At 38.2% G+C, this 25,498-nt stretch overlaps 1 protein-coding gene across 3 annotated transcripts in view; it reads right to left on the reverse strand.

The window, feature by feature from the left end:
• prim2 (DNA primase subunit 2) overlaps positions 1-25,498 on the reverse strand; it is a 126,371-nt gene that overhangs the window by 16,862 nt on the left and 84,011 nt on the right. For all 3 annotated transcript variants that reach the window (XM_068212830.2, XM_005156811.6, NM_214782.2), the window contains 2 exon segments: positions 10,586-10,712; positions 5,248-5,330 (listed from right to left, as the gene is read on the reverse strand). In XM_068212830.2, the coding sequence (XP_068068931.2) occupies positions 5,248-5,330; positions 10,586-10,712 (210 nt within the window).

Below are 25,498 nucleotides of genomic sequence, written 5' to 3' on the forward strand. Positions count from 1 at the left end.
GTCATAGGCGTTTAACAACTCGTTCAAATAATGCTCAAAAAGCAAGCGGGATAATATTTATTTATTTTAGGCTCATGTTGTTCAGTGCAAGTACTTGAGTTTTACTTGATACATTAAAATTTTTTTTTTTCTGAGCTGGTAAAATTAAAGGTGCAGTTCGTATATATGTCTGCTTTTATTAAAGGACAAAACTGTATTACAAATACATATAAAAATATACATTTTAATACAAGAATTTTTGCACTGTGAAGTAAAAAACTGAACTGTGTATGGAAAGCATTGTCAATGCACCGTCACTGAGATAGGGTTTAACAGAATGAATGGCATAATAATCGTAACCAAACCGAGCCATGAGACCAGTGTTGGTTCACAGCTCTACCCTTTTCTACAGCTTAAAGCTGAATCAGGCACAAAGTAATTTTATTCTGACTACATTATTATGCTAGTCGCTAAACAGTATTAATCTAACAGCAAACAAATAACTGCAGCATAAAGCAGGTCGCACACCAGAAGCGCCGCTCGGCGCCGCGACACGGCGCGTACATGACAGATTAAAGTATCGCACACCAGACGCGCACATTCGAATGATATTTAACATGAAACTAATCAGATGGCGCTCTGTGGCGCGGCTGAAAAATGAACTGCGTCCTGAGCCATCGCCGGGCGCCGCCGACAGCCGCCGACTTGCGGCGCCGGTGTGTGTATCCTGATAGAAACCTATGATTAGAATTCTAAAATACGTGGCGCTGCGCGGCGCGCCGCCGAGCGTCGCTTCTGGTGTGCGACCTGCTTAAGACTACAGGTTTAAGTGACGTTCAAGTATTAAGTGGCATAAAAAGCAACGAGTTTAAAATCGTAGCATGCACGCTATGCATGAACTCTCCATTTTCTCTACATGCGTCTTTCACTGTTTGAACTGTGAACCAAGCATGCAATCCTTTAATCTGCACTTCTAGAGGTAGGAGTCCCGCTGTGATGGTGAGCTCCGTGTTCTAACAGTAGTTCTCCCTCTAGACTGGAGTCTCGCCCTTTTGACTGTAATGTCACTTTGTCAATAGACAGGTTGACGTTCTGCATTTTAATCACCCGACTGCTCAGGCTTTTCACATTTTCTGAGCTTTTTAATTATCCAGCGCACTGGGTTGGCTCTGCGAGAGGAGCGAAGGCCACGTGCTGTGAGAGCTCCTGGGGTGAACATCAAGCTGTTGCTTCACACACCCACAGGTCTAAGACTCCGAACACTGAGAGTGTATAAGGACACTGCTTGGGGTCTCCAATGAAATTATGAATTTAATTGGATTGGAAATGTGCTACCCTTGGGCTGGCATGTCGGACTGCATTAGGCAGCCATCAGCCATTTCCCTCAACTGCACGATGGGTGGTAGTGGACGAGCATTGTGGAAGGAGAAAGATAGAAAGAAAAAAAAATACACACCTAACCAGCTAGCGTTTTCAAGTAGGTAAGAATGATTTTAGTTCACTTTAAAATGTTTTATTTTCTGGAATAAGAGCTGTTTTTTATTATCTGAAATGTGCTGCAAGGGATATTACAGTGACTAATATGATGTAATTAACATCAAGTGTGAACACATCTGGATTGATGTGACAGAGAGACTTGATTTTTCTCATACAGTATCACTTTTAGTTGTGCTTTAAATACATTTGTTTAAATTAGGGATGCTCCGGTCAGGATTTGTGCAACTGATACAGAGTACCGATACACTGTCATGGTGATCGGATGATGCCAAGTTCCGATTCTGACACTTCAAGCTTTATAATGCATAAAGCACAATTTCCCTCTAAGTATGATACTTAAAGGGAGATCTCTCTTTACATAAGAGTATAAATGAAGGATGTTGTATATAATCCCTTAAACACATCTCTTATAACCATTTAGATGTGAACATGTCATGACCAGAAGCTGCTTTACAGAACACAATAGATAGCACAGATAAAAAAAAAAAATTGGTAAGAAATTTTACTAACAATGCAATTAGGAAATGTTGCAAATGACGAAAAAAATAATTAAACGTCTCAATCAAAAAAACAAAACAAAAGGTTTGGATTTGATGCATAAGTTAAAATGCACACCTATGAATACATTACATATGAAAAGGAAATAGTTCTATAAACTACTGTTTATTGCAATAAGCAAATTACAAGAAGATATATGTGTATCAAAGACATTAAAGACTGGATGACCAACAATTTTATTCTCTTAAACTCCGACAAAACAGAATTATTACGTATTGGGCCTAAATCTTGTACACAGCAGATCTCGCAACTCAATCTACAATTAGAGGGATACAAAGTTAGCTTTAGCTCTACTATAAAAGATCTAGGTGTCATATTAGACAGCAATCTAACTTTTGAAAACCATATATCCCATGTCACTAAAACTGCCTTCTTTCATCTGAGAAATATCGCTAAATTACGAAATATGCTATCCATCTCAGATGCAGAAAAGCTAGTCCATGCTTTTATGACTTCGAGGCTGGATTACTGTAATGCTCTATTTGCTGGCTGCCCAGCATCCTCTATTAACAAACTTCAATTAGTACAAAATGTAGCAGCCAGAGTTCTTACCAGGACTAGAAAATATGATCATATCACCCCAATTTTATCCTCCTTACACTGGCTGCCTGTTAAGTTTCGTATTGAATTTAAAATATTACTTCTCACCTATAAAGCTCTAAATAATAATATAATCTAGCTCCTGTTTATCAAACCAACCTTCTGTCTGGTTACAATCCAACTCGCTCTTTAAGATCTCAAAACTCAGGGCTTCTGGTAGTACCTAGAAAAGCAAAATCGAGTAAAGGAGGTCGTGCCTTCTCTTTCATGGCTCCTACACTCTGGAATAGCCTTCATGATAACGTCTGAGGCTCAGACACACTCTCCCAGTTCAAAACTAGATTAAAGACCTTTCTGTTTAGTAAAGCATACACTCAATACATCACCTAGCGGGTTCCACACAGGCTTCTGCATCTTGCTTATATACACTATGAACAGCAGCTACGCTAATTGTTCTCTTTATTCTCTATTTTCACCAGGGGATACTCATCCCGAGGTCCTCAGATTATGCAGAGTCACTGATTGGTTCCAAGACCAGCAACGAGATGATCCCAAGGTTTCCATATCCGGGACCAGGCCATATCCTGAGCTGCTGCTGCGCTGATGGTCATGGGGAGTGGAGAACATGAGTCTGATTCCAGCGACGCTCCAGGGACAGACAGTCTTCGCTGAGGCCATCTTCCAGCCTCCACCGCGGTGACTGAAGCTCTACACAAGACTTTTGGCCAGCGGAGAAATTAAAATGGTCATGCCCAACTGAGTCTAGTTCTCTCAAGATTTTTTTTCTTCACTCCTATCAGGTGAAGTTTTTTTTCCCTCTCCGCTGTCGCCACTGGCTCGCATGGTTCAGGATTGGTAGAGCTATGCATTGATGAATTTGCTCTTCAGTGTTTGAACTCTCAATAATGATTTTAAATCACACTGAACTGAACTAAACTGAACTGAACTTAAACACTAAAAACTGAACTACCCTGATCCAGTTACTATGACCATTTATGTGAAGCTGCTTTGACACAATCTACATTGTAAAAGCGCTATACAAATAAAGCTGAATTGAATTGAAATGAATTATATGATTAAATATTAAATTAGATTTTAATTAAAATTTTAATAATTTTTTTTCAGTCAGGCTTTAGTGTACTTGCAAAAATGTCAAAAACACAGAACCTTCGGTTGTTATATCGTTTGTTGTTATATTGTTGTTATATTGTAGAACCTTCGGTTGTTATATTGTTATAACGTCTTTCGGATAAGACATTATACCAAGGTCCCGACTCTCTGTGGTCATTAAAAATCCCATGGCACTTCTCGTAAAAAGTAGGGGTTTAACCCTGGTGTCCTGGCCAAAGTCCCTCAATCGGCCCTAACAATCATGGTCTCCCAATGATCTCCATTCACCAAATTGGCTCTATCACTGTTGCTAAATGTTATGATTGGCTGGAGTAGACACCTCACGTGAACGCACTCTTTCCAGCAATTTTCCTTCTGCGTTCACAAAGAGCAGCATTTCAGCAAAAATAACCAGTAATGTTACAACTTTCTTTTTCTGGACAAATGGCAAGACAAATTAACTGGTATTTCCAAAAAGGGCCTGTTCACACATACAGACCTTTCCAGAAAATTACCGAAAAGTTCTGCTTGTGTGAATGGGGCTAATGTGTTCAAAGCAGATAATTCCAATATTCTGAAAGATATAATAAATAATATGATGGGTGTTTAGAGCTGAAGCTTTACAGACACATTGTGGAGACACATTGTGTAAAGACTTATGTAAAATCTTGAAAAAGGGATGAAATAGGTGCCCTTTAAACATTTCAATCATATTTGTATTGAACTATTTATATCTGCCTTTAGTCATATCAGCTAAACCCTAAGAGAAAAACTGTAGACAGTATGCAACATTTAACTTTGTGTGTGTGTGTGTGTGTGTGTGTGTGTGTGTGTGTGTGTGTGTGTGTGTGTGTGTGTGTGTGTGTATACATATATGTTCTTTTTAAAGAGCCTTTTAAAGTTAAAAACTTAACAGCCTTATTAAAACCAGCCTGTTAATTACATTAGCACGGAAGGATTATAACTTCATGAGAACATTACAGCAAGGCTGGTCCATCTCATTTCACTGCCTGGCCCATTACAGCTACTTTAATGTGTATGGGGGGAGAAAGTAAGCTGAAATGACTTTTAAGAGTACTTTAAAGAACGCATCAAATCACTGGATACAGCAAAGGTCAAAGTAATCAACACAGAGAGCTGAAGCTGTCATTACACTGGAGAATCCAGAGCGTTATTTCTTTTTGTCATTAATATTCCAGAAGTACAGCAGATTCATTAATATTCCAGAAGTACTGCAGGATGGTGCTTTCAGGGATGCCTTGTTAAAAATGAATCACACCATTTTTCTCGCATTATTATTATACAATCGTATCATTTTAATTGTCAAGCTAATGTCCTTTCAGCTCATTATTTGGTAGACATTGTTTGGTCTGTGGCTACGTAGAGGTGAATTGGTGCAAATCATTTTAATGGATGTGAAGCTAAACACACACACACAAAAGCCCTTTACACTTTAACTGACACTTCGCTTAAAACAGACCCATCTTTACCCAGTGGCCACCTCTCAGTCTTTTCACATTGTGCTGAGTTTGCTCAAGTGTGTGTTTTAGTTGTTGGACAAACCTGATTGATCCCACCAGGAGCGATTTTATAAGACTGCAACTTCTGTTTCAACAGTTCAGGGTCGCTGTGGCGGAATGGACACCCTGTGAGAAAGATAGCAGAGAGGAGAAAATGGAGTCAAAATTATGAAAAATATGGATGCACTGAAATGAAGACTCTAGGCCACAACTGGACAGAAAAAATGCTTTGTAATAACGATTAATTTTTTCTATCAAATAACATAGTTTTGAAAGACTTTTAAATTTTACTCAACCACTTAGATTATATTGATTTAAAAAAATACATGGCAATAAATAAACACATTTTTATCAAAAGGAGAGGAGTTATTTTACAAGCCCTATTGCACACAGCAGAGACAAGTTCAGTATACTACATAGTAATGTCCTTTCAGCTTGTTATTTATATGACATTTGCTTTTCTGGTGACCTTGTGCACTTTATGCAATGAAAAGTATACAGGTAAATGAACATAGTATCCACAAAGAGATATATTGTGCTATTTTACCTGTGACCAAAATGTGCTGCTTTAGTACTTTGCTTGACATGGCAGCAAACCTTTCCACATCCTCTGTGAGAGAAGTTTCACTCTGCACAGTTACTACAGCTGGAGGGAGAGTGAAACTAGCACGCTGAACACTATTGGGCAGTGTGGCACAGCATAACCTTTTTTTTTTCCTAATCATTTTCTGCCATTTTTTCTCATTTAGCCATTTTCGGGCCTACAATTTTCAGCAGCTGACAATTCAGTCCATATCTAATCCCAAATAGCCCAAACTAGAGTACAGTAAAAACATGACCCACATGTCTTTTTGTGCCTTTGCAGGCCACTACAGTAAGTGGGGGTGCTACTTGTGGAGTCAAAACAAAAGTGAGCAACTACACATAAGTGTTCTTTTACTTGTGGAAGCTGAACATTTTTGAATAATTGTAAAATTACACACAACTGCTTAAATGTTTGGGATCTTAAAATTGTAATGTTTTAATTTTAGAATTTTTAGAAAAGTTTAAAGACTGTTTGCTTGATCAAAAAGCTTTACAGCATAGGATTACAATAATTTATATTTTAATATATCTTAAAGTGTAATTTATTATTGAATTTATGAATCAATTTTCCAGTCTTTACATCACTTGGTCTTTTAACAAGCATTCTACAGTAACATGCTGATTTGGTGCTCAAGAATGTTTTTTTTTATCAATGTTATCAATAGTTAAAGTACTTTAATTTGAAAAGTATAGTATTATAAATATTATATATAGTATTATATAGTAAGTAGAGTATTAAAATAGTACATTTAAAAAACAATTTTAACATTAAACATGTTATAAACATTTTAACTTGATTTGAATTTGGCAATTGATCCACTCAATACATTCTTGTAAACATTTATTCAGAAAACAAGTTAAAATACAAATAGATTTAAAGGTGTAGTAAGTAAAAGTTTGACAGCCAGTGGTCGATCTAGGTATTGCACTCAGGTTCAAAAGACGCAAGCTCAGGTTGCCAGATTGACGACATCAACAAGACTGTGCCTGACTATTAAGCCTAAAGGATGATATAGGCAGATTTAAAGGTGCAGTATGTAAGTTTGACATCCAGTGGTTGAACTAGGTATTGCAATCCTGGATCAAAATAAAAGCAAGCGCTGGTTGCCAGATTGAGGACAGGGGTTGATTTAAACCGTGTTCTGAACAAAAGCAATGGCACCCAATAGAAGGAATATTTCCCATATTAAAAGGAGGTTTTTGTCTAACCAACTTCTTGCTGCTGAACAACAGAAAACTGTCAATGATGCCCTCAGGTACACTTCTTGTTCACATCTATATGCCTTATTCAGTGTTAAATGCTAGTAATGTGAACTTGAATGCCATTTTACATGACATATATTGCCATACTACTGAAAGCAGCAGCAAAAAGTTCACCTCAGATCTTAAAAATAAAATAAACCATTTGAAACTGAACGTGAGAGCTGTGACTTGTGAGCTGTAGCCAACAAATATCAGTGATTCAGCATCTACATTTAATAATGTTAAAAAGGTTTATTTTGTATTAATTAGGTTATAAACTGTACCCTTTCGTTGGAGTGCAGTATTCTGTGCTTCTGAACGGCTATATTTAAAGTCATGTTTTATCTGGTGCAAACAGCTTAACTGCTTATCACAGCAGATTTCGTCACATTGCTTGTTGTTAGGACAGAGTTACAATGTAACCTGCTCACCTAATGTTTATGTTTTAATACTTATGTTATTTGCTAAAAAATAACCACCTCATGAGGAACTCTGAATCTGCGTTTTAATTTGAAGTCTGCAACTGTTCACTAAAGGTCGCATTTCGGTCGCGGATGCACACTTCAAGAGCCTTCCTGACTGAATAAATGAAATACACTGTTTTCCACCAAAACAACCCGGGGTGCTGAAATATAATTTGCTAAACTGGCATTGGGTTAAATGACCAAAACAAAGACAGATCTTTTGGCATGTAATGCACATTTTTAAAGCAGAATATCTGACTTAAAGAGCCCATATTATGGGTTTTTGAAAATTCCCCTCCATGTAGTGTGTAACACAGCTCTAAGTGAAGTGAAGTATCCAGCTAAGGCTTAAATCTGTAAGAATACAGTGTTTAAAACGGTTGATTCATCTATAAAAGAGTCGACTCATAGTGCTTCAAACGAGTCGCCTTGATACCGATTCATTAGGTGTTTCGCCATGACGTACGAACGAAACCAAGTTATTCACGTGCACGCGCAAACCCGGGAGATTTCAAACCTGAGGCCCCGCCCTCTGACGCAGAAACCCAGACACACACACACACACACACACGCACACAAACATGCCGGTCGATTGAAGTCACACTGCAGATGGATATATTGAGTCTCTACCCAAAGATGAAACCTCAGCATTATAGCCAAGCAGTTGGAAAGTACTGGAAACTTCTGGAAGCTACATGCTACAAAGAATACTTCATCTGAGTTTGTTAAAGGAAGGATCAGTAAAGAGTAACTTAATGATGGACGTCAGGATGGGTTTCTTCCTACCTTTCTCAAGTGTAAGTACGTGCGGTTAAAGTTGTTGCCTCGTTGACTAGCTTGCAAATGTATTTAGTTGTGATTTGTTACTTGTAACCGAGTGTACTGTATCAGGTTAACTGGCTTTATTCTCTTATCGCATGCAAAGTCACGTTAAAAACGCAACGCGTGCTGCTTTGTGTATGGAGCTCCGTGGGAGAGTTCTGCATTCCCGCGGCTGTCCCCGCGCCAGATTTCTGCGGCGCGGGAATAAATTTCCGAATAAATCGCGGGAGCGGTCGGTAACGGGTTTAATTTGGGACGGGAGCGGGCTGTCTAGCAATATCACGGATATTGCTATGCGAATGAGAAAGAGAGAGTCTGCTTGGTGCTGTAAGGCTTGAAGCTTACGCTGCTATTCTGAACCAATAGTCGGAAACAGAAAGCAGTTGAAGGATAGCGTGTTTAAATCCATTATTTATCTGACTCCATTGTAATTAATCTGACTCCATTAAAGTTGTTATCATCATTGATAAAGAGAAAGAATCTCTACGTCTTAAAGCAGGCAAAGTTGTTTATTAAGTTACATGTTTAAATATACAGACAGTAGAATGAAACAAACTAACATACTGTATAAAGAAATTAGCTGTAACATATGCACTGCTGAGCAACAAAGACAGTGAAACTGCCTTTGTTAGCATATGAGGCTACGCACTGGTGTGCGGGAGATGCAGAGTAAAAGCCATTCTCCCAGATCAACAGTTACCTTTCCCTATTATACCCTGAGCAAAGCATTTTCAAACATGAGTGAAAACCAACCCCCAAAACCAGCTGAACATGAGAACAAAGTTGAAGAGATGAAGTGGGGGAGAAGTACATTAACATACTCTCCTCAGGCCATGACCCAACAATAGTAAATATATTGTAGATTGAAACACAATTACTCAATGTCTCTGTTGATTTCATCACTACAACACTGAAGTCATAAACTGTCAAATGACACCAAACATGACAAGGTTATCTGAAAGAAGAACACAAGCAGATAAATTGTGTATGGTGAAGAGCACATGGTTACTGTAAGCAAATGGCAGAGATGTGTATCGGAGCTGTGAGGAACTCCGCCTCACCAGGAGGACCCATCCCATGCTTGGAATGTCTCAGTAGTCCTTCATTAGCATAGAAGGAAATATATATCATATTTTCTCAGCTTACAGTGCTTGTGTGTGTGTTATTGCGCGCGCACGCGTATGAGAGAGAGAGCGAGCGAGCGAGAGCGAGCTTTGTGTGCTTGGTGCTGTGTTTGTGTTTATATAGACATCTTGGCTGTCTGGACTGTATAGCTGGGTGATTTTTGGTTGTGGTCTCCCCCGCTCTAGCGGGATCGGGCGCGGCGGGCAGAAAACGGAGCGGGTTCTCAGGCTAAAACCTGGCGGGTGCGGGCGGAAGCGGGAGCGTTGTCTGTCGTCCGGAGGTGTGTGTGTGTGTTTTTGTGTGTGTGTGTGGCAGCTAAAATCCACGCCTACACTATCGAGCGTGTATGAACTGTGATTACTTTTTATATTGCTGATTAGCTATTGGCCATTTCACTCTCTAACTGAAGGCAGTCGACCAATCGCGACAGACTATCATCGGTCCAATCAGCGCAGATTAGCTTCCCGCTAAGGAGGGGTTTGGGAACAAATGAATCACTGGACGATTCATACGGGAGTCACTGGGATAATTAGGTAAAAATAAATGCAGATTATAAGACCATGAAAGTGTTTTTTGACCTTGCATGTATATTAAACTGTTGTTGGAGACCCTTACAACCAAGATATGACCCTATTTCATGTATAATATGGGCTCTTTACGCATTGTTTTTCAGATAAACATGTTCACTTAGCATGTTTCTTAAATATCTGCAAACACATTATGGAATTTTTATGCTTTAGAAAAGTCAAAAACTTACATACCGCACCTTTGAAGTGAAATAAGTGTTCCTAAAGCATGACATTTTTGTCTATTATTAAAACATACATTAAAGTAGAAGTGCTGTAAAGCCTTGCAACAGTATAGCAAATCTACACATAAGACAGCAATGTTCTTCAATCTTTGACACACTTACTCTCTCTTACCTTTAATGATGCTCTTTTCAAATGGATTTTGCCCATTACATGCATGGCGAAAAGCAGGTGTTATCAATTAGCCAGCCTGGACTTGGGAATTTTTTTAGAACTAATTTAAGACCACCTGCGTACTAAGCACTCTTTTAATTCTCTTCGCTACAGAACTAAATATGGGCCTCGGGGGAACGGATTGCATTGAAAACCAACAGTCTGACTCAGTATGACTCACCATGGTAGTCGCCTTGGCTGGGTGGGTTTGACAAAATCACCTTCATGCAACTGTAGGGGGTGTAGTCAGTGCGCTTGCCTTCCTTCCCAAACATGTGGCGGATGCTGTAGGCATATGCTTTATCAAACTGCAGAGCAAGACAAAGAAGAGAGAGAGAAAGTGATGGTGAGTTTAAGAAAGAGGACAGTAAAGCGTGCAAGAACAGGGGTAGGAATGGTGGGGAGGTTGTGGGTGAAACGAAGACATTGTCGTACATCAAGTGGGTTGTGGCAGGGCGTTTTCCGCTATGAAATATAGAGCTATTAGCAGGGACCTGCTGTAGCGGTGTCGCCAAACCGCAGACAGCTGTGACTGGATTATGGATAATGTGGCTGCTCTCTGTCTCTCTCCCCTCCCCCGTCTCAGTTTCACTCTCCACACACAAATCTCATGTCTCTGAGGCATCAGCATCAAACCGAATTAAAAAAAAATTAACACATGAGAGCTGCAACCCCAAGGAAAATAAAAACAGTCTGAACACTCAAACTGTATGCAAATATGTGAAATGCACATTTTTGCATTAAGACCTAAATCTAAATATACAATTTTATTGTTAAAAATAAGAATTTACAGAAGGGATTCATTTTAACACACACTAAACAAAACTAGATATGGTGCGATGCGGATTTTTGCAGGTGATAAAGAGTACCAATTTCTTGTCAAAGAAATCAGCCCATTTCAAGTACAGATTTCTTATCAAGGTGATCAGCCAATAGAGTACAGATTCTGATACTTTAAGCTTTATATAACTGTGCCATTGCATACAAGATGAGGCGAATGTTTCACTCGCGTCATAAAAGCTAAAAACAATGGATGCATGAGTCGCACCGCAACTGTAGACAACTAGACATCTTTTTGCTGCTGTGAAAACTCAGCAATTACCCATACGTTCAAGGTTTAGAAAGTACCATTTGAAATTTGATTATTGGTAGATATTCATCATTGACTGATTGATTGGAGCATCCGTAAATAAGACATCACTTACAGATCATGCAGAATAAAATGGAAATATATTTAAATGTAGTACAAGATTTTAGAGAAATGCTCTTCTCTAGCAGTTAACTAACAGGTTGTAGACACTGAATGACTTGCCTGTGGTAAATGCAACACTATGTGACATGTTTACAAGCTGATTTGAAGCATTTGTGCAGTTTAAACACTGATGAATAAATTTCATTACATGACTTAATCATGTTCATCTACTGCCATTGACTTTTTTTCTTTACGTAAAAGCAGGCACAGCCATCTGCTTGTTAAGTCGTGCCGTATCTGTGACTTATGGAATACTGTTTCAGGGTCCAAGCCGCTACTCATTTGAATTGAGAAAATATTCATTTCTAACCACTTTTTAGTTATATCACACATTAAAGTGAATTTTATATAAAATCATTGTGTACAGCACAGGTGTCAATTCCAGTTCCTGAAGGGCCGCAGCTCTGCACAGTTTAGTTCCAACCCTACTCCAACACACTTACCTGTAGGTCTCAAAAAAGCCTGAAAGACCTAATTAGTTTGATCAGGTGTGTATAATTAGGGTTGAAACTAAACTGTGCAGAGCTGCGGCCCTCCAGGAACTGGAATTGACACCCTTGGTGTACAGGCTGCACGGTTGCTGAAGGTTGCTGGTTCAAGCCTCGGCCGGGTCAGTTAGCTATTCTGTGTGGAGTTTGCATGATCTCCCTGTATTCCCGTGGGTTTCCTCCGAGTGCTCCAGTTTTCCCCCACAGTCCAAAGACATGCGCAATTGGTGAATTGGGTATGCTAAAATTGTATATGTGTAAATGAGTGTGTATGGATGCTTCCCAGTGATGGGTTGAAGCTGAAAGGGCATCCCCTGTGTAAAACATATGCTGGATAACCCCAGATTAATAAAGGAACTAAGCCGAAAAGAAAATGAATGAATGAATGAATGAATGAATCATAGTGTACACAACTTTCTGGCCATCTGAAATTAATCTTGGACATCAATATTGTGATAGCGATTTTCGAAAGTAATATATCGCTTTGCAAACATTTATTATTACCATTTGTTGAGTCTCCCCGTACAGTTTGATATAGCGCTTGGACCTGAAAGCTGCTTCACGTCACGTCACACACGTTAACAAGCAGATTGGAATCTTTTTGGCATGATTTCCTATCTCATTCACTTCCATTGACTTTTAGACATTGAAAACAGCTCATTATGCTGCTTGATATTGCAAACTGATATTTTCTTATAATATTATTACATTTGTAATGTCATGAACAAACTTGTTTGCAGAGCAAGTAGTTTGACCGTTTTCTGACTCCATCTCCCATTTGCAACAGAATAAGGTTAAAAAAAAAAAGTGGTATAGATGAATAATTCCTCCACAGCCATTTGGCCTGACAATTATATAGCAATGTCTTGCTACAACAGAAAGCATCAAAACAACACAATGTTTGAATGTTGTGATAAAATAGACTAGGGGTGCAAGATCAGACATTATACAATGCCGTTTCAGTTGATGAATAATTATTCACTTGAATATTAAATAAAACTGTAGAACATAAGATGCATGTAATCCACAAGTGATCATCTTGAGTGTCAATGAAAATCATCTGTCCATCTGTGCAGAATCAAATGATCAATGTCCAAAAATGTTCTTATTTAAATGATGACCAATAAATCAAACTTGATTTTCGAAATTTAAACGTGCTTTTGAAACCCAAATATTGAAAGCGATTTTTTGTTTGCACATGGCCTGGGTATGACATGAAAAGATAAATAAATAAAAATACATGAGCGTCATCTCACAGTGGTTATTATCATACAAATTAAAAGTGACGTGAATTCTCCTTCGAGCATTATGGCTCTTATTTGTGCTTTGCGCAGCTGTTTTTCTGTCCGAGAGCCGCTGCGTACATCACCATCCACCTTGAGAAATATGGCGTATGCTTAGGAAACCATTACACCGTTTGCATTTGATGAGGGTCAGTGCATTCAATCTCAGGCTTGAACTCAATACACCAATCATGTACACTCTGATAACTATCCAAAAGGGTAACCTAGCCTCCTGAGCTGGTTATGCCTCAGATTAGAGAGGAAAAAAGGAAGATGAGGGGGGAGAATAAGGAGAAGAAGTAATAATTATCTTCAGCACTCAGATGCCATTAATACCGTAATAAAACCTGTGAACTTGTCAAGGTGACAACCCACAAGACTCCAATTAAACAGGTCATAAAATCAACTTACTCAATCACAAAGTAATGACATGAAGGGTCTATAGATTCAGACAGCCCCTCCAGTTTTAATATCATATATCTTTATGCCACAACTATTCTTGTGATCTACTCTGTTCATTTTTAGCCTGGGAATTTTGCCCTGGCTGACTGAGATTTCCATCCAGGTTTACATTTCAATCTCTCTACAGCCTGAGCCATGCTTGATCTGCTTTGAATGCGAGCCCCAAATCTAATCTGCTTTTATGGAGCGGAAATAGTAATAGCAAATGACCTATTCATATCTTTTGCACTTTTAAAAAAACATACGTGAGTCGCAGTTGGAAATCCGCTTTGCTTGCATAATGTGACATTTCTGAGTTAAATAGGATATTCAACTTGAAAAAAATGCAAAAAGAGACTTGATTTTATCTGTAGGGAAGAGATTTGGATGGTTGGAAAAGTGTCTGTTACACTATCAGAAATAAGAAAAAAAAATTAAAATCTGTCATTTGGACAGTGATCTTAAACAAAATACTGTAATGGTATTAGTTTCCTCATATAGGTGAAAAACAGTACCTTAAGTAGAAATATGTACCCATTAAAATGTTATTAAGATGAATATCTACAGATTGTTTTCAGTAACAATCTTGATTTCTCAATTAGTGAGGTTGGAGTGAACTATGGAGTCAACATTGTCTCATGAACACGGAATCATGCAAAAGTAAAGATCAGAATTTTTGTTGAATACATTTAGCTTTTTAAAATAGGGATTTGGAAGTTTTTAAAAAGAGACTTTGTCACAAAATGACAGTGGACAAACTATGCCTACACCAATTTCTGTCCAAACAGCTTACAAAAGTAGTTTTTCATCATAGGTACCCTGTAAAGGTTTAAGACACCCTGGAGCACTTTTTTTCCTTTTTTTTTTTTGAAAATTTTTACAGATTTGTGTGTGTTGAGTATCAGTTAAAACAACATTGGCACCTGTCAGCTATAATTGTGGGGAAAACTGGAAAACTTTTAGCTTTTATCAGCTAATTTCATCTTCCGGGTTTAAAATAATTTTTGGGATGGGATCAAAATCGGTAATGTAGCGCAAATTTGCTAGTGGAGTGATGATGCATCAGTTTCTCATTATTATTCATATAGGAGTTTTCTTATCCTATGAGAAGACCCTGTTTCTTAATTATTCATTAGAGCATGTGCTTTCCGAAGGCAAGGCAAACCTGCCATGCTGTGAGACCCAATGACTGGACGAGACCACGGCACGGGTATGTGTTTGTTTCCATGATCCACGGGGTTTGTTGCATGTTTTCCCCTGTGATGCTGTCAAGGCCAATACAGCAAAGCTGTTGGTTTGCAGCAGGCATTTTTGTCGAGAGAGCTGTACGAAATTTAGAGAGTGGCAGACTTTTTGTTTTTATTAGTTGTTTGTTTTCATTCAGACACATTGCCTATCTGTGCTGCTGTGTTTGTCAATGATTAAAATCCTCCAGACGGCAGGGCAATTGATTGGAATAGACAGGGCAAGAGACCTGCTGCACAGCAATCCACTGTGTTTTCATTCAGACCCGAGGATTAAGTGGTTGTGTGTATATGAGATTACGGATAACTAATGTAGCAGGGCATTACTTTACTTACTGATTTTTTATTTTTTTTGCATTTAAAAGGTGCAGTAGGTGATCTGCTAAATAGCTAACCAGTTAGCATATTATCTTTGGACGGCAGGGGAGGGACTGTGTTTCAAAGCCACGCCTCCTGAAATCACAAGCGCGCACTTCAGCTCAATAAAGCAGACTAGGCGTAATAGGGCTATTGATTTATGTTTGTTGTTAAACTAAATAAAAATATATATTATTGATGCTGTAAAAGGCCCTTATGAAACTGAAAATAGTAACATCAATCTTTCATCGGGAGATTTCAGTGGCTGAACAACACTTCTGTGCATATAACCCATTCGCAACAACAAAATCAACATCAGCTTTGCCTGATTAAAAGAGTTTTAAAAAGGTAATGACATTACCTGTCTAACAGAAATACTTCAGCCATGGTGTCGTCATGCCTACAGCGTGCAAAAGTAACTCATTCAGGATTGATTGATTCAAGATTTGAAAAGTTTCAATTCAGCATTGGATTTTACCACGACTGTGACTGTCTCGTGTGTACATGGCGTTATGCAGGCGTGCATGCGCTAATGGCAGATATGAGTGAACAGAGATGCGCAGAAGCACAAATCAACATTTGCTGACAGACAGTTTGGGCTACTTATAGGAATTATGGAAGATGCCGGACCGACAATATTAAACTTGATGAACATTTATTAGTCTTCTGACTTACCCAAAATATAAAAATACATTTAGATCATTTACTTTAATCGTTACTATTGGAATGTGAAAAGACTTTTAACTAGCACAACAAGAAATGTTTCTGAGGACAATCACTTACTGCACCTTTAACTTTGTAAACTATAAAATCATGGGTCTCCTCATGGTTAGTGTCTCATTTTGTGAGCCACACTGACAACAGTTGTTCGCTCCCCTCTTTCTCCCCTGCTCTGCCGGCCATGCCCACTCCTCCCTCTCCTCGCAGTGATCCACGCCCATGTTGAAGCTTTTTTTTTTTAAATATTCTGAGTTGGACTTGAACCAAGAGGGAGGTTTCATGGGCCTTCATAGCTCCTAACCATAATATGGATGAGAATGACACGATTAACATTCTCATTTTGTTGTCCAAAAAAGAAAGGGAATGTGGCATTAGAGCAAAACCAGAAAGAGTATTTTTTTGGGTGAACTAATTTAAACCAACTCTTCTTAGGGAATAATTAAAGCAGCCGTAGTGGCAAACTGTTGTACCTGTAAAACCTATTTTTAATATATACTTTAATAAGAGTACGTGCATAGGATGGGAGTAAATGGGACTTTAACACACACACAAACAAACAAACACAGCCAAATAGCGCTTTTACTACTACTAAGTTAATGTATTAAAACTGCCTACACTACCTGAGCAATGTCAGTGCAAAAGGTATCATCAAGAATATGACGAAGTAAATGGGGTCAGATTTGTTTTCACTCTGACTTTAATATCCACACGCTGAAACCCAGTAAATGAATAATAATAAAAAAATGTAACATAGCAAAACAATCATCACACAGGGTTTCTCTGCCTCACAGCACTCTACTTACAGTTAAGGCTGTCAAGCAGTAACCCGCAGACAGTCGCTGCTGTTGGCTGCACCATCAGCTCATTAGAATGCAACTAATTACTGTATTAATGTCAACAGCCTCTCCCTTAATGTATGCAAATGCACATCTGAGCCATTTCATATTCATTCCAAAGCAAACCTGGAGAAAAATTGGTACCAAAATAAACAGCCAGTTAATCAGTCGTCATTTGCTGCAGATTATAAAACAGGCTCCTGATGTGACCTGTTCCTCGCTGGTTTTTGGCTCGTCTCCTTCCAGATGTTTTCAGGAAATTGACTGCTACATTATTACACTTGAAAGCACCAGTGCTTCATAATGCTGTTCACTGCACACAACAGGAGGAATTTGAAAGGCTTGGTTTCTGCATTTTCTTGCTCATTTTAGTTGGCTATTTCTGTGAAAACAAGAAAATATTACCATAAACAAAAGAAAGTTGAGCTAAATGTTTTATTGTAGCCATTGTGTGCATTGTATGGGTATTAAGCTTCATTATTGAAACATGTACATATAAAGATACATATATACACTCTGCGGCCACTTTTTTGTTAGGTACACCTGCCCAATTGCTCGTTAATGCAAATTTCCAATCAGCTGATCACATGGCAACAACTCAATGCATTTAGTCATGCAGACATGGTCAAGACAATCTGCTGCAGTTTAAATGGGGAGGAAAGGTGATTTAAGTGACTTTGAACATGGCATGGTTTTTGGTGCCAGACGGGATGGTCTGAGTAATTCAGAAACTGCTGATCTACTGAGATTTTCACGCACAAACATCTCTAGGGTTTACAGAGTTCTGTGAGCACGAATTGGACAATAGATTGTCAACGTTGCCTGGTCTGATGAGTCTTGATTTCTGCTGCGACATTTGAATTGTAGGGTCATAATTTGGCATCAACAACATGAAACTATGAATCCATCCAGCCTTGTGTCAACGGTTCAGGCTGCTGGTGGTGTAATGATGTGGGGGATATTTTCTTGGCATACTTTGGGCCCATTAGTACCAATTGAGCATCATGTCAACACCGCATCCTACCTGAGTATTGTTGCTGACAATGTCCATCCCTTTGTAACCACAGTGTACTCATCTTTTAAGGGCTACTTTCAGCAGGATAACGCGCCATGTCATAAAGTGCAAATCATCTCAGACTGGTTTCTTGAACATGACAATCAGTTCACTTTACTCAAATGGCCTCCACAGTCACCAGAGCTCAATCCATTAGAGCACCTTTGTGATATGGTGGAACGGAAGATTCGCATCATGGATGTGCAACCAATAAATTTCCAGTAACTGCTTGATGCTATCATGTCAATATGGACTAAAATCTCTGAGAAGTATTTCCAGTACCTTGTTGAATCCATGCCATGGAGGATTAAGGCCGTTCTGAAGGCAAAAAGGGGTCCAATCCAGTACTAGTAAGGTGTACCTAATAAAGTGGCCGGTGAGTGTATATACCATTTTTGTGTTCTGGATTTTCTAGACCTTCACACGACAGTTTCATAAAATGGTCGTAAAGACACTGAGTTATTGCGGCCATTTTTCTACCGTCGACCGGCATTAAAACAAACCAAACAAAAGATTTTAAGCACATTTCAAAGCACAAGGCTAGTAAAACTCTATTTAAGCTGTGACAGTCCACTCACTGTAGTGAATAGCTCTGGAGTGTGTTGAGCAGGTGATTACATACAGTATATGTTTTTAAAAAGACTGTCTGGCAAAGCTGCTAAAACACAGCTCACTGAATTCACACTGTGCCCTGTGGGACTACAGATAGCATCACAGGAATTCACTCTCTTTTTTTGTCACCAGCACACAGATAGATGTACGTGCCCCAAACACACACAAGATCTTAGTATGACCATCGGCAAAGTGGCTCTTTGGGACTGTGATAAACGTCCATGTTAAATCGACCCAATTGATGCCAAAGAGTGGCAAGAATGATAAAACACACAGACTTGCTAATACAAAATAATCTGTTAAAATGTAAAGCGTGTCAGAGATGGCAACAGTGAAAAATGTGCATAAACCTATTTAAGTCCAAAATCGCTGCTCAGGGTGGTACAATCAACATTTCATATCTCTGACAAAAAGGAATGCTTTATATTCTTAAGAAATGGAGTGTGGAGGAGAGTGAAAACCACTACAATTTCTTAAGATTGCTCTGTAAAAAGGAACAGGAAGACAAAATGTGAGTTCAAAAGATGGATGTCTCAGAAGAGGCATTAAGCGCAAACCCAGATGAAAAGAGTGGCTGGGCACAGCTCTTTGCGTGCCTGTGGGGCAAGCTTTGAATCTCAATGACAACCATAGCTAAAGTGCTATAGATATTTTGTTGTTGCACTTAGTACTTAAAAGAAGCACTATTGCAATTTTTTACTGTCCCATAAAAACATTGCTTGTCTGACTGCATGATGTTTATTATTGTATATAATATAATAGGTGCAAATATATTATGAATGTCGCAATTAAAGTGCAATGTGAAAACGAATGACACGTCTTGATTAGAAATTTGCATTACATTTACATCTGCTCTCGCTGCATCAATTTTCATGTTTTCAGCAGCATTTAGCAGTAACCAATCTCACATATTTATGTTGTGCTTATCCTGCATTTTAGTGACTACTCTCATCATAAACAATTTAAATTATTTCTTTAATTTACAGTGCACATAGTTTCAGTAATTATAACAGCAGTGCATATCGTGTGCTAGACTGAAGTGATGAACTGCTTCAGTGATGGGGAATGCTATTTTCTCCATTTTCTCACATTGTTTTTGTTCAAGCTGTTAAAATAACCTACAGTATGTGAAAGTACAGATTTTCAGACGTGTCTTAGTTTCTTTTGTGTACACTGTTTTGAACAAATATAAATCAATAAAAATAACATTTTTTATATTATAAATTAAGAAAACGTATAAATGTTTAACTTTGTCAGCTATGCAATACTCAGTTGGGTAAGTTACTTTTCAAAAGTAATCGATTACAATTGGCTGATTACTACTTGAAAATTGTAATCTGATTACATTACTAATTACTTCATGTAAAAAGTAATCAGATTACTAATTACTTTACCTTGAAGTAACCTTTAAAACATAAATATACCTATGAAAATACAAATTATACTGCAGCTCTTTCGGTAATTTAATATCACTGAAAAACATTACAATAGGTTAATCACAGCAGCTTGACATATTCAAAAGAGCTAGAGACAGTTCTCCTAAAACTTAAAATTCTCTCATCATTTACTTGTTCCAAACCAGTTTGTCTTTTTTTCTTTTTTTTACTCAAATGAATACATGAAGAAACCTGGATACCTGTAACCACTGACATCCATAGTATGAAAAAGCACTGCAGTGTTCTGTGTTTGTCTGAGGTAATTAGTCTAACGAAATGTGTATATTCCTTATAAAGTATGAAGCTGATCAGTTAGTTTGTGCGCCTGGGAAATGCAAGCCCATGCAATATGCGCATGCGCAAAAGACGCGATATATGTAAACGGCCCCATAAGGAGTTACGTAGCAGCTACATAGACTGACTTTCACAACAATATTTTAGTTTTTACGCTCAATGAAATCAAAGTAACGTCTCTATTTCCACTTGAACAGCAGCTATTTCAGCTGGTGTTCTCCAGCAATTTAAAAGCACAAGATTATTAACTGACGCTGCAGCAGAAAACGTGATTTAAAAAGAAGCATTTGTTTCTTCTAAATATTATATTTGTTACATAAATAACACAATTACATTGAGTTTAGTAACTGTATTCAAATTACATGCATGTAAAACGTAATGTTACATTACTGCGTTCCTTAAAAATGTAATTAGATTACAGTAACCCATTACTGTGGAACGCGTTACACCCAACTCTGATGGGCACTATAATATTTAACACCTGTTAAACTGCAAATATTATTAACGCAAAAATCTATATTAAGCCAATAACGTGCTAATTAAATAAACTCAATGAATTTAGCCAGGCTAACCTGGTTAAGTTGATCTTCTGATGTAAAATTGAATAGCTTTTGGTTCCAAATGACCTGGTCTGAGTATCTCAGAAACTACAAATCTAAAAATAACTCACAAGTTTAGAGAATAGTCTAAAAAAAAAGAAAACATTCAGTGAACAAAGGACAAATGGGTAAAAAAAAGGTCTTGTTGTGGCTAGAAGTCAAAAGTGGAGAATGATATGTGATAGAAAGGCAACAGGGACTCAAATAACTACTTATTACACTTGAAGCCTGTAGAAGAGAATCAAAACATGTCTAACCTTGAAGCAGATGACATTCATCAGCAGAAGAAGAGCACACGATATTTTTCAGCTAAGAATTGCAATCTGAAGCTACAATCTGCACAGACTCATGCTAAATGGACAAAATGAGACTAGAAAAAAGGATGTCTGTTCTCAAGCTGGTTTCTTGAACATGACATTGAGTACACTTCACTCAATTGGCCTCCACAGTCATAAGATCTCAATCCAACAGAGCACTTTTGGGATGTGGTGGAATGAGAGATTTGCCTCATGGGATGTTGACATATCTGAAGCAAGTGTGTGATGCTGTCATATCAATCCAGATCAAGATCTCTTAGGAATGCTTCTAGCTTCTTGTTGAATCTATGCCAGCAATTAAAGCTGTTCTGAAGGCGAAAGGGCATCCAACCTGGTACTACCAAGGTATACCTATTAATAAAGTGTATTTATCACTGCGAGATCTCTTGCATGGAAGAAACAGAGGCTCATTTTGACTAATAATTGTCCTCCGCTGTCTGAATGCATAATGATGTCTCTTCACAGTTCCTGTCCTACATGTTCCTCTGTTACTCACTGACTTTTTTCTGTGTCAATTAGCGCGGTTAAGCTATTGTGGCGCATGCAGACTTGGCTGAGTAAACAGCGCGAACAGTTAGGGGCCTGAGTGATTGAGAGGGTCTAGTTTTCTCCATACAGTCTGCAAGAGGATCTGAAGGTCTCTCGAGGGCCTGGCGCTCTAATTAAACAGGCAGCTGCTATGGGGGGCGTGGGGGATGTTTTAGAAGGCCTGGCCCGTAAACAACGCAGCCACTTTAGTCACCATCATGGTTCCTTGTAGAGCATTTGCCTTTTTGACACTAGTAGGGGGAATACATTTTCTTACCATAAATTATGCTCCTTGTTCTCCCTGAGGGAAACATTAAGACAGGAAGGTGAGGAAAAGAATGTGAAGAACATAAAAAAAGAGAGATGGATTTGAGAAAGATTCTCATTATTCCTTGCTAAAACACCTCAATGGATATCTCCACCTAAGACAAAATTGTACTTCTGGGCATACTATTAAATTTGTTTCAAGGTTACAATAAATGGGTTTAATGCCAAAACAATACAATTAAATGTTTGCAGGAGAGAAGTTACATGGTGTCAAAAGAATCTGTGGCACTCCTATGCACCACAAATCCTCCAGCTGGACATCTTGGTGCCGAGGCCACCAGTGGAGAATAATAAAGAGGCATCATGGTTCAATTAAAGAGAAATCAGGAGGTGTGAGGTGCTCTGCTTGCAGCATCTATCCTTCAAGCACTCCTCAGCATGGGTGAATAAGCCAAACAGTGATTCATGTGCCTTAAAGGTTACTGGCAAAATGCTCAAATGTATTGTAATTACCTTTGTCTTTTCGTGGAATATTTTGCATGCTAATGTTCTTTTCAAGAAGATAATTCACCCCGTGTGAATGTTAAATGATTCAGCACTGTGTAAAGGCTAAAAGTGGCTACAATGTACTTTGGAGGGAATCGAGATGACCTCCTAGGCAATTATTTTAAATGCTACGCATCCTTAAAGCAGCTCATAGCTGGATTATCCACAGCAAAAGCTTTTTGGCATTGATTAAAGTATATAATCAGACTACAGATGATCTCTGGAGATCAAATAAAAGCTCTTTTTAAATCTTAAAAAGTTCCTTTGTCCTTCATTTTTAAAGTTTGTTGTATAAAACACAAACCTACTTACTAGCTTACTAATTGGAGAGGGAATGAATATTTCAATTAGGTTACTTAACAATTAATTAAATAAATCCATATAATGAGGGAAAGTTCTTTAATCATGATTAACGTGCAAGCATTAAAAACAATACTCTTATAATAACACCCTATCCTAACTAGGTTTAATGCAGCAAAGCTACAAGATAAAAGCTTTCCCCCTGCAAATCTTACTTTTAGTTCTATCCAGCCACAGGAGGACTCCATGTGGACTTCAGCCTCTATTTCCGTAATGTCAGACTTTGACTTTGTGTCAAATCACTTAGAAATCAAATTGAAAGATGGTAAAACACCCTGAATAACTTGTTATAATATTTTGCAGCAAAATATCTGTTCAAAGTCATCTTATGGTTCATAGTTTAACAGTAAATAGGCAAATCAACAGTACCATAGTTCTCTATGTGTCAGATTACATTTGATGATTTTTCCCATTTAAATTGACCATTCGCTAAGCCGCACCCGAAACCGCCACACACCAATCGTGGCTTAGCAAAGGTAGCTATGTCCAGGAGGTCTGTCAAGCTTTCGACCGAGGGAAACAAGCCAAAGTGTTGTGCATATGGATTGTGCAAATGTGATACCCGGTATCCTAAAAGTTTGTACGGGGTGGTAAAATTTTTTGTGTTGGATTAATATTTGCCGGTAGGAAATAAACTTTGACTTTCATTCCAATTCATTTATCTTTTCCCACTTAACTGCAAATTAGAATAGACACTGTACAAAAAGCACACAAACACACTGGCAGTACTGTACATTGTTATGGGTTAATGGTACTAATATTTGGCACTAATCCATCAATTTTCACTTTCTGGCTGTTCTTACTTTAAATTAATTATGTAGATCACTGTCCATGCGTGTTTCCTCGCCGGTTAGTAACGCTATATTTTATTGCGCAACAATTTGTCTATTAGGCTTTTTAGCTAAAAAAAAAAAAAAAAAAAAGAAATCACGGTTTAATTAGTTGTAATTAGAATAATTTTAAATTTCACCTCTCCTGCTGTGCATGAACTAAGCTGTTGAATCGTCAGCATATGAGGCGGCAAGGCTTTAGCTTCAATTTTGATTATGTTGTGAATATACCCCTGTAATGTATATTACAGCCCTTTTTTTTGGCTTTCGCATATACAGTATCTCACCTGTTTGCCAAAAATGACTAATTATATATCTGGAAATGTTCGACACCAGTGTATACATATTGTTATAGACGTGCCAGGGATGAAAGCTTGACAGTAACAGTAACCAAGGAGGGCGGGACTTAGCGGAGAGTCAATTGTTTTTTTTAATGTTTTAGTTGATTAATTTTTGTAATTTGTTATGGTACATGAATGTTTTCGAGAACACTAAAGGTTTCTACTTCAAAATTTCTTCAGTGGGTAATCTGTCTGCATGTGAGAGGGACACCATTTCCCAAATCTAATAAACTGATCCATATTAGTTTTCTCCACAAACTGCTTCCATTCACAGGCATAATAATTTGTAACCTTTTTGTTTTTTAAGTTGACATGAAAGAAATTTTAATTTAACACTGTCTTTTTGTTCATGTTTGGTGTCTATGTGCTCAGGAATACATCTATCAGGAGTTCAAACTGACAAGATTTTAAAATATGTGCAGATGTCTTGCTTGTTGTTGCCAAACAACAAAGGCAAAATCTGTAAGTGTTCTGTCTTTATCTGAAAAGAGAAGCAGCAACTCAACTGCATTTAAAGAAACAGACAAAAACAGTGTGCTTTTGATTCTGTTTCAGCGTGGCATATAAATGAGCTATAAAGTGTTTGGAGCTAAATATTAACAGACATATTCTTTATACTTCTGCTAAAAAGCAGGATATTAGCCCTTTTAATAAATATGCATTGGGTTATTTTAGAATTTGTGTGTTACCAAAATTATATTTTGTTTGTTTTTGACATGGTGTCAGCCTAATAAATTCTATGAGCAGGCAATTCAGACCAAAATGTTGTGCCAAACACGTTCCACACAACTATAAAAATAAAACCTGATAGATCTATATACCCTTAATATAAGCCAGCGATGTTACAGAAATGTGTCCATTCACTGCCTGATGGTTGAACAGTAGAATTGTTCATGCTCTGGAATTGTCCTTCGGCAGTGGAGAGCAGAACAGTATGTGTGAGCAAGTCTAATGAGCGTCACCCTGGTGCACCTCACATTGTGCTCGCTCAATCAAAATGAGTGTTAACAGCAACCATTTAGCCAGAGTGAAGCATGAAAGGCCATAGATGTCGAACCTCAGCCATTCCTGGCCCTCTGCATGATTGAGACCCCAAAAAAGGTCCATGCCACTGATATGAAGCAGGTGGCATCAGGGTCTCGTGCTCCATAGAGCAATCAGACAGATCAGCCACAGGGTAAACAGTAATTTATTCATCCAAAAAATCAATGACTCGTGACAATATTTTGCATGTAAACCATTCCGGTGCTGCATTCAGAATGATGTCAGGTGAACATGCAGTTGTACTG

The sequence above is a fragment of the Danio rerio genome, chromosome 13, assembly GCF_049306965.1.
Source record: "Danio rerio strain Tuebingen ecotype United States chromosome 13, GRCz12tu, whole genome shotgun sequence".
NCBI classification, from domain to species: domain Eukaryota; kingdom Metazoa; phylum Chordata; class Actinopteri; order Cypriniformes; family Danionidae; genus Danio; species Danio rerio.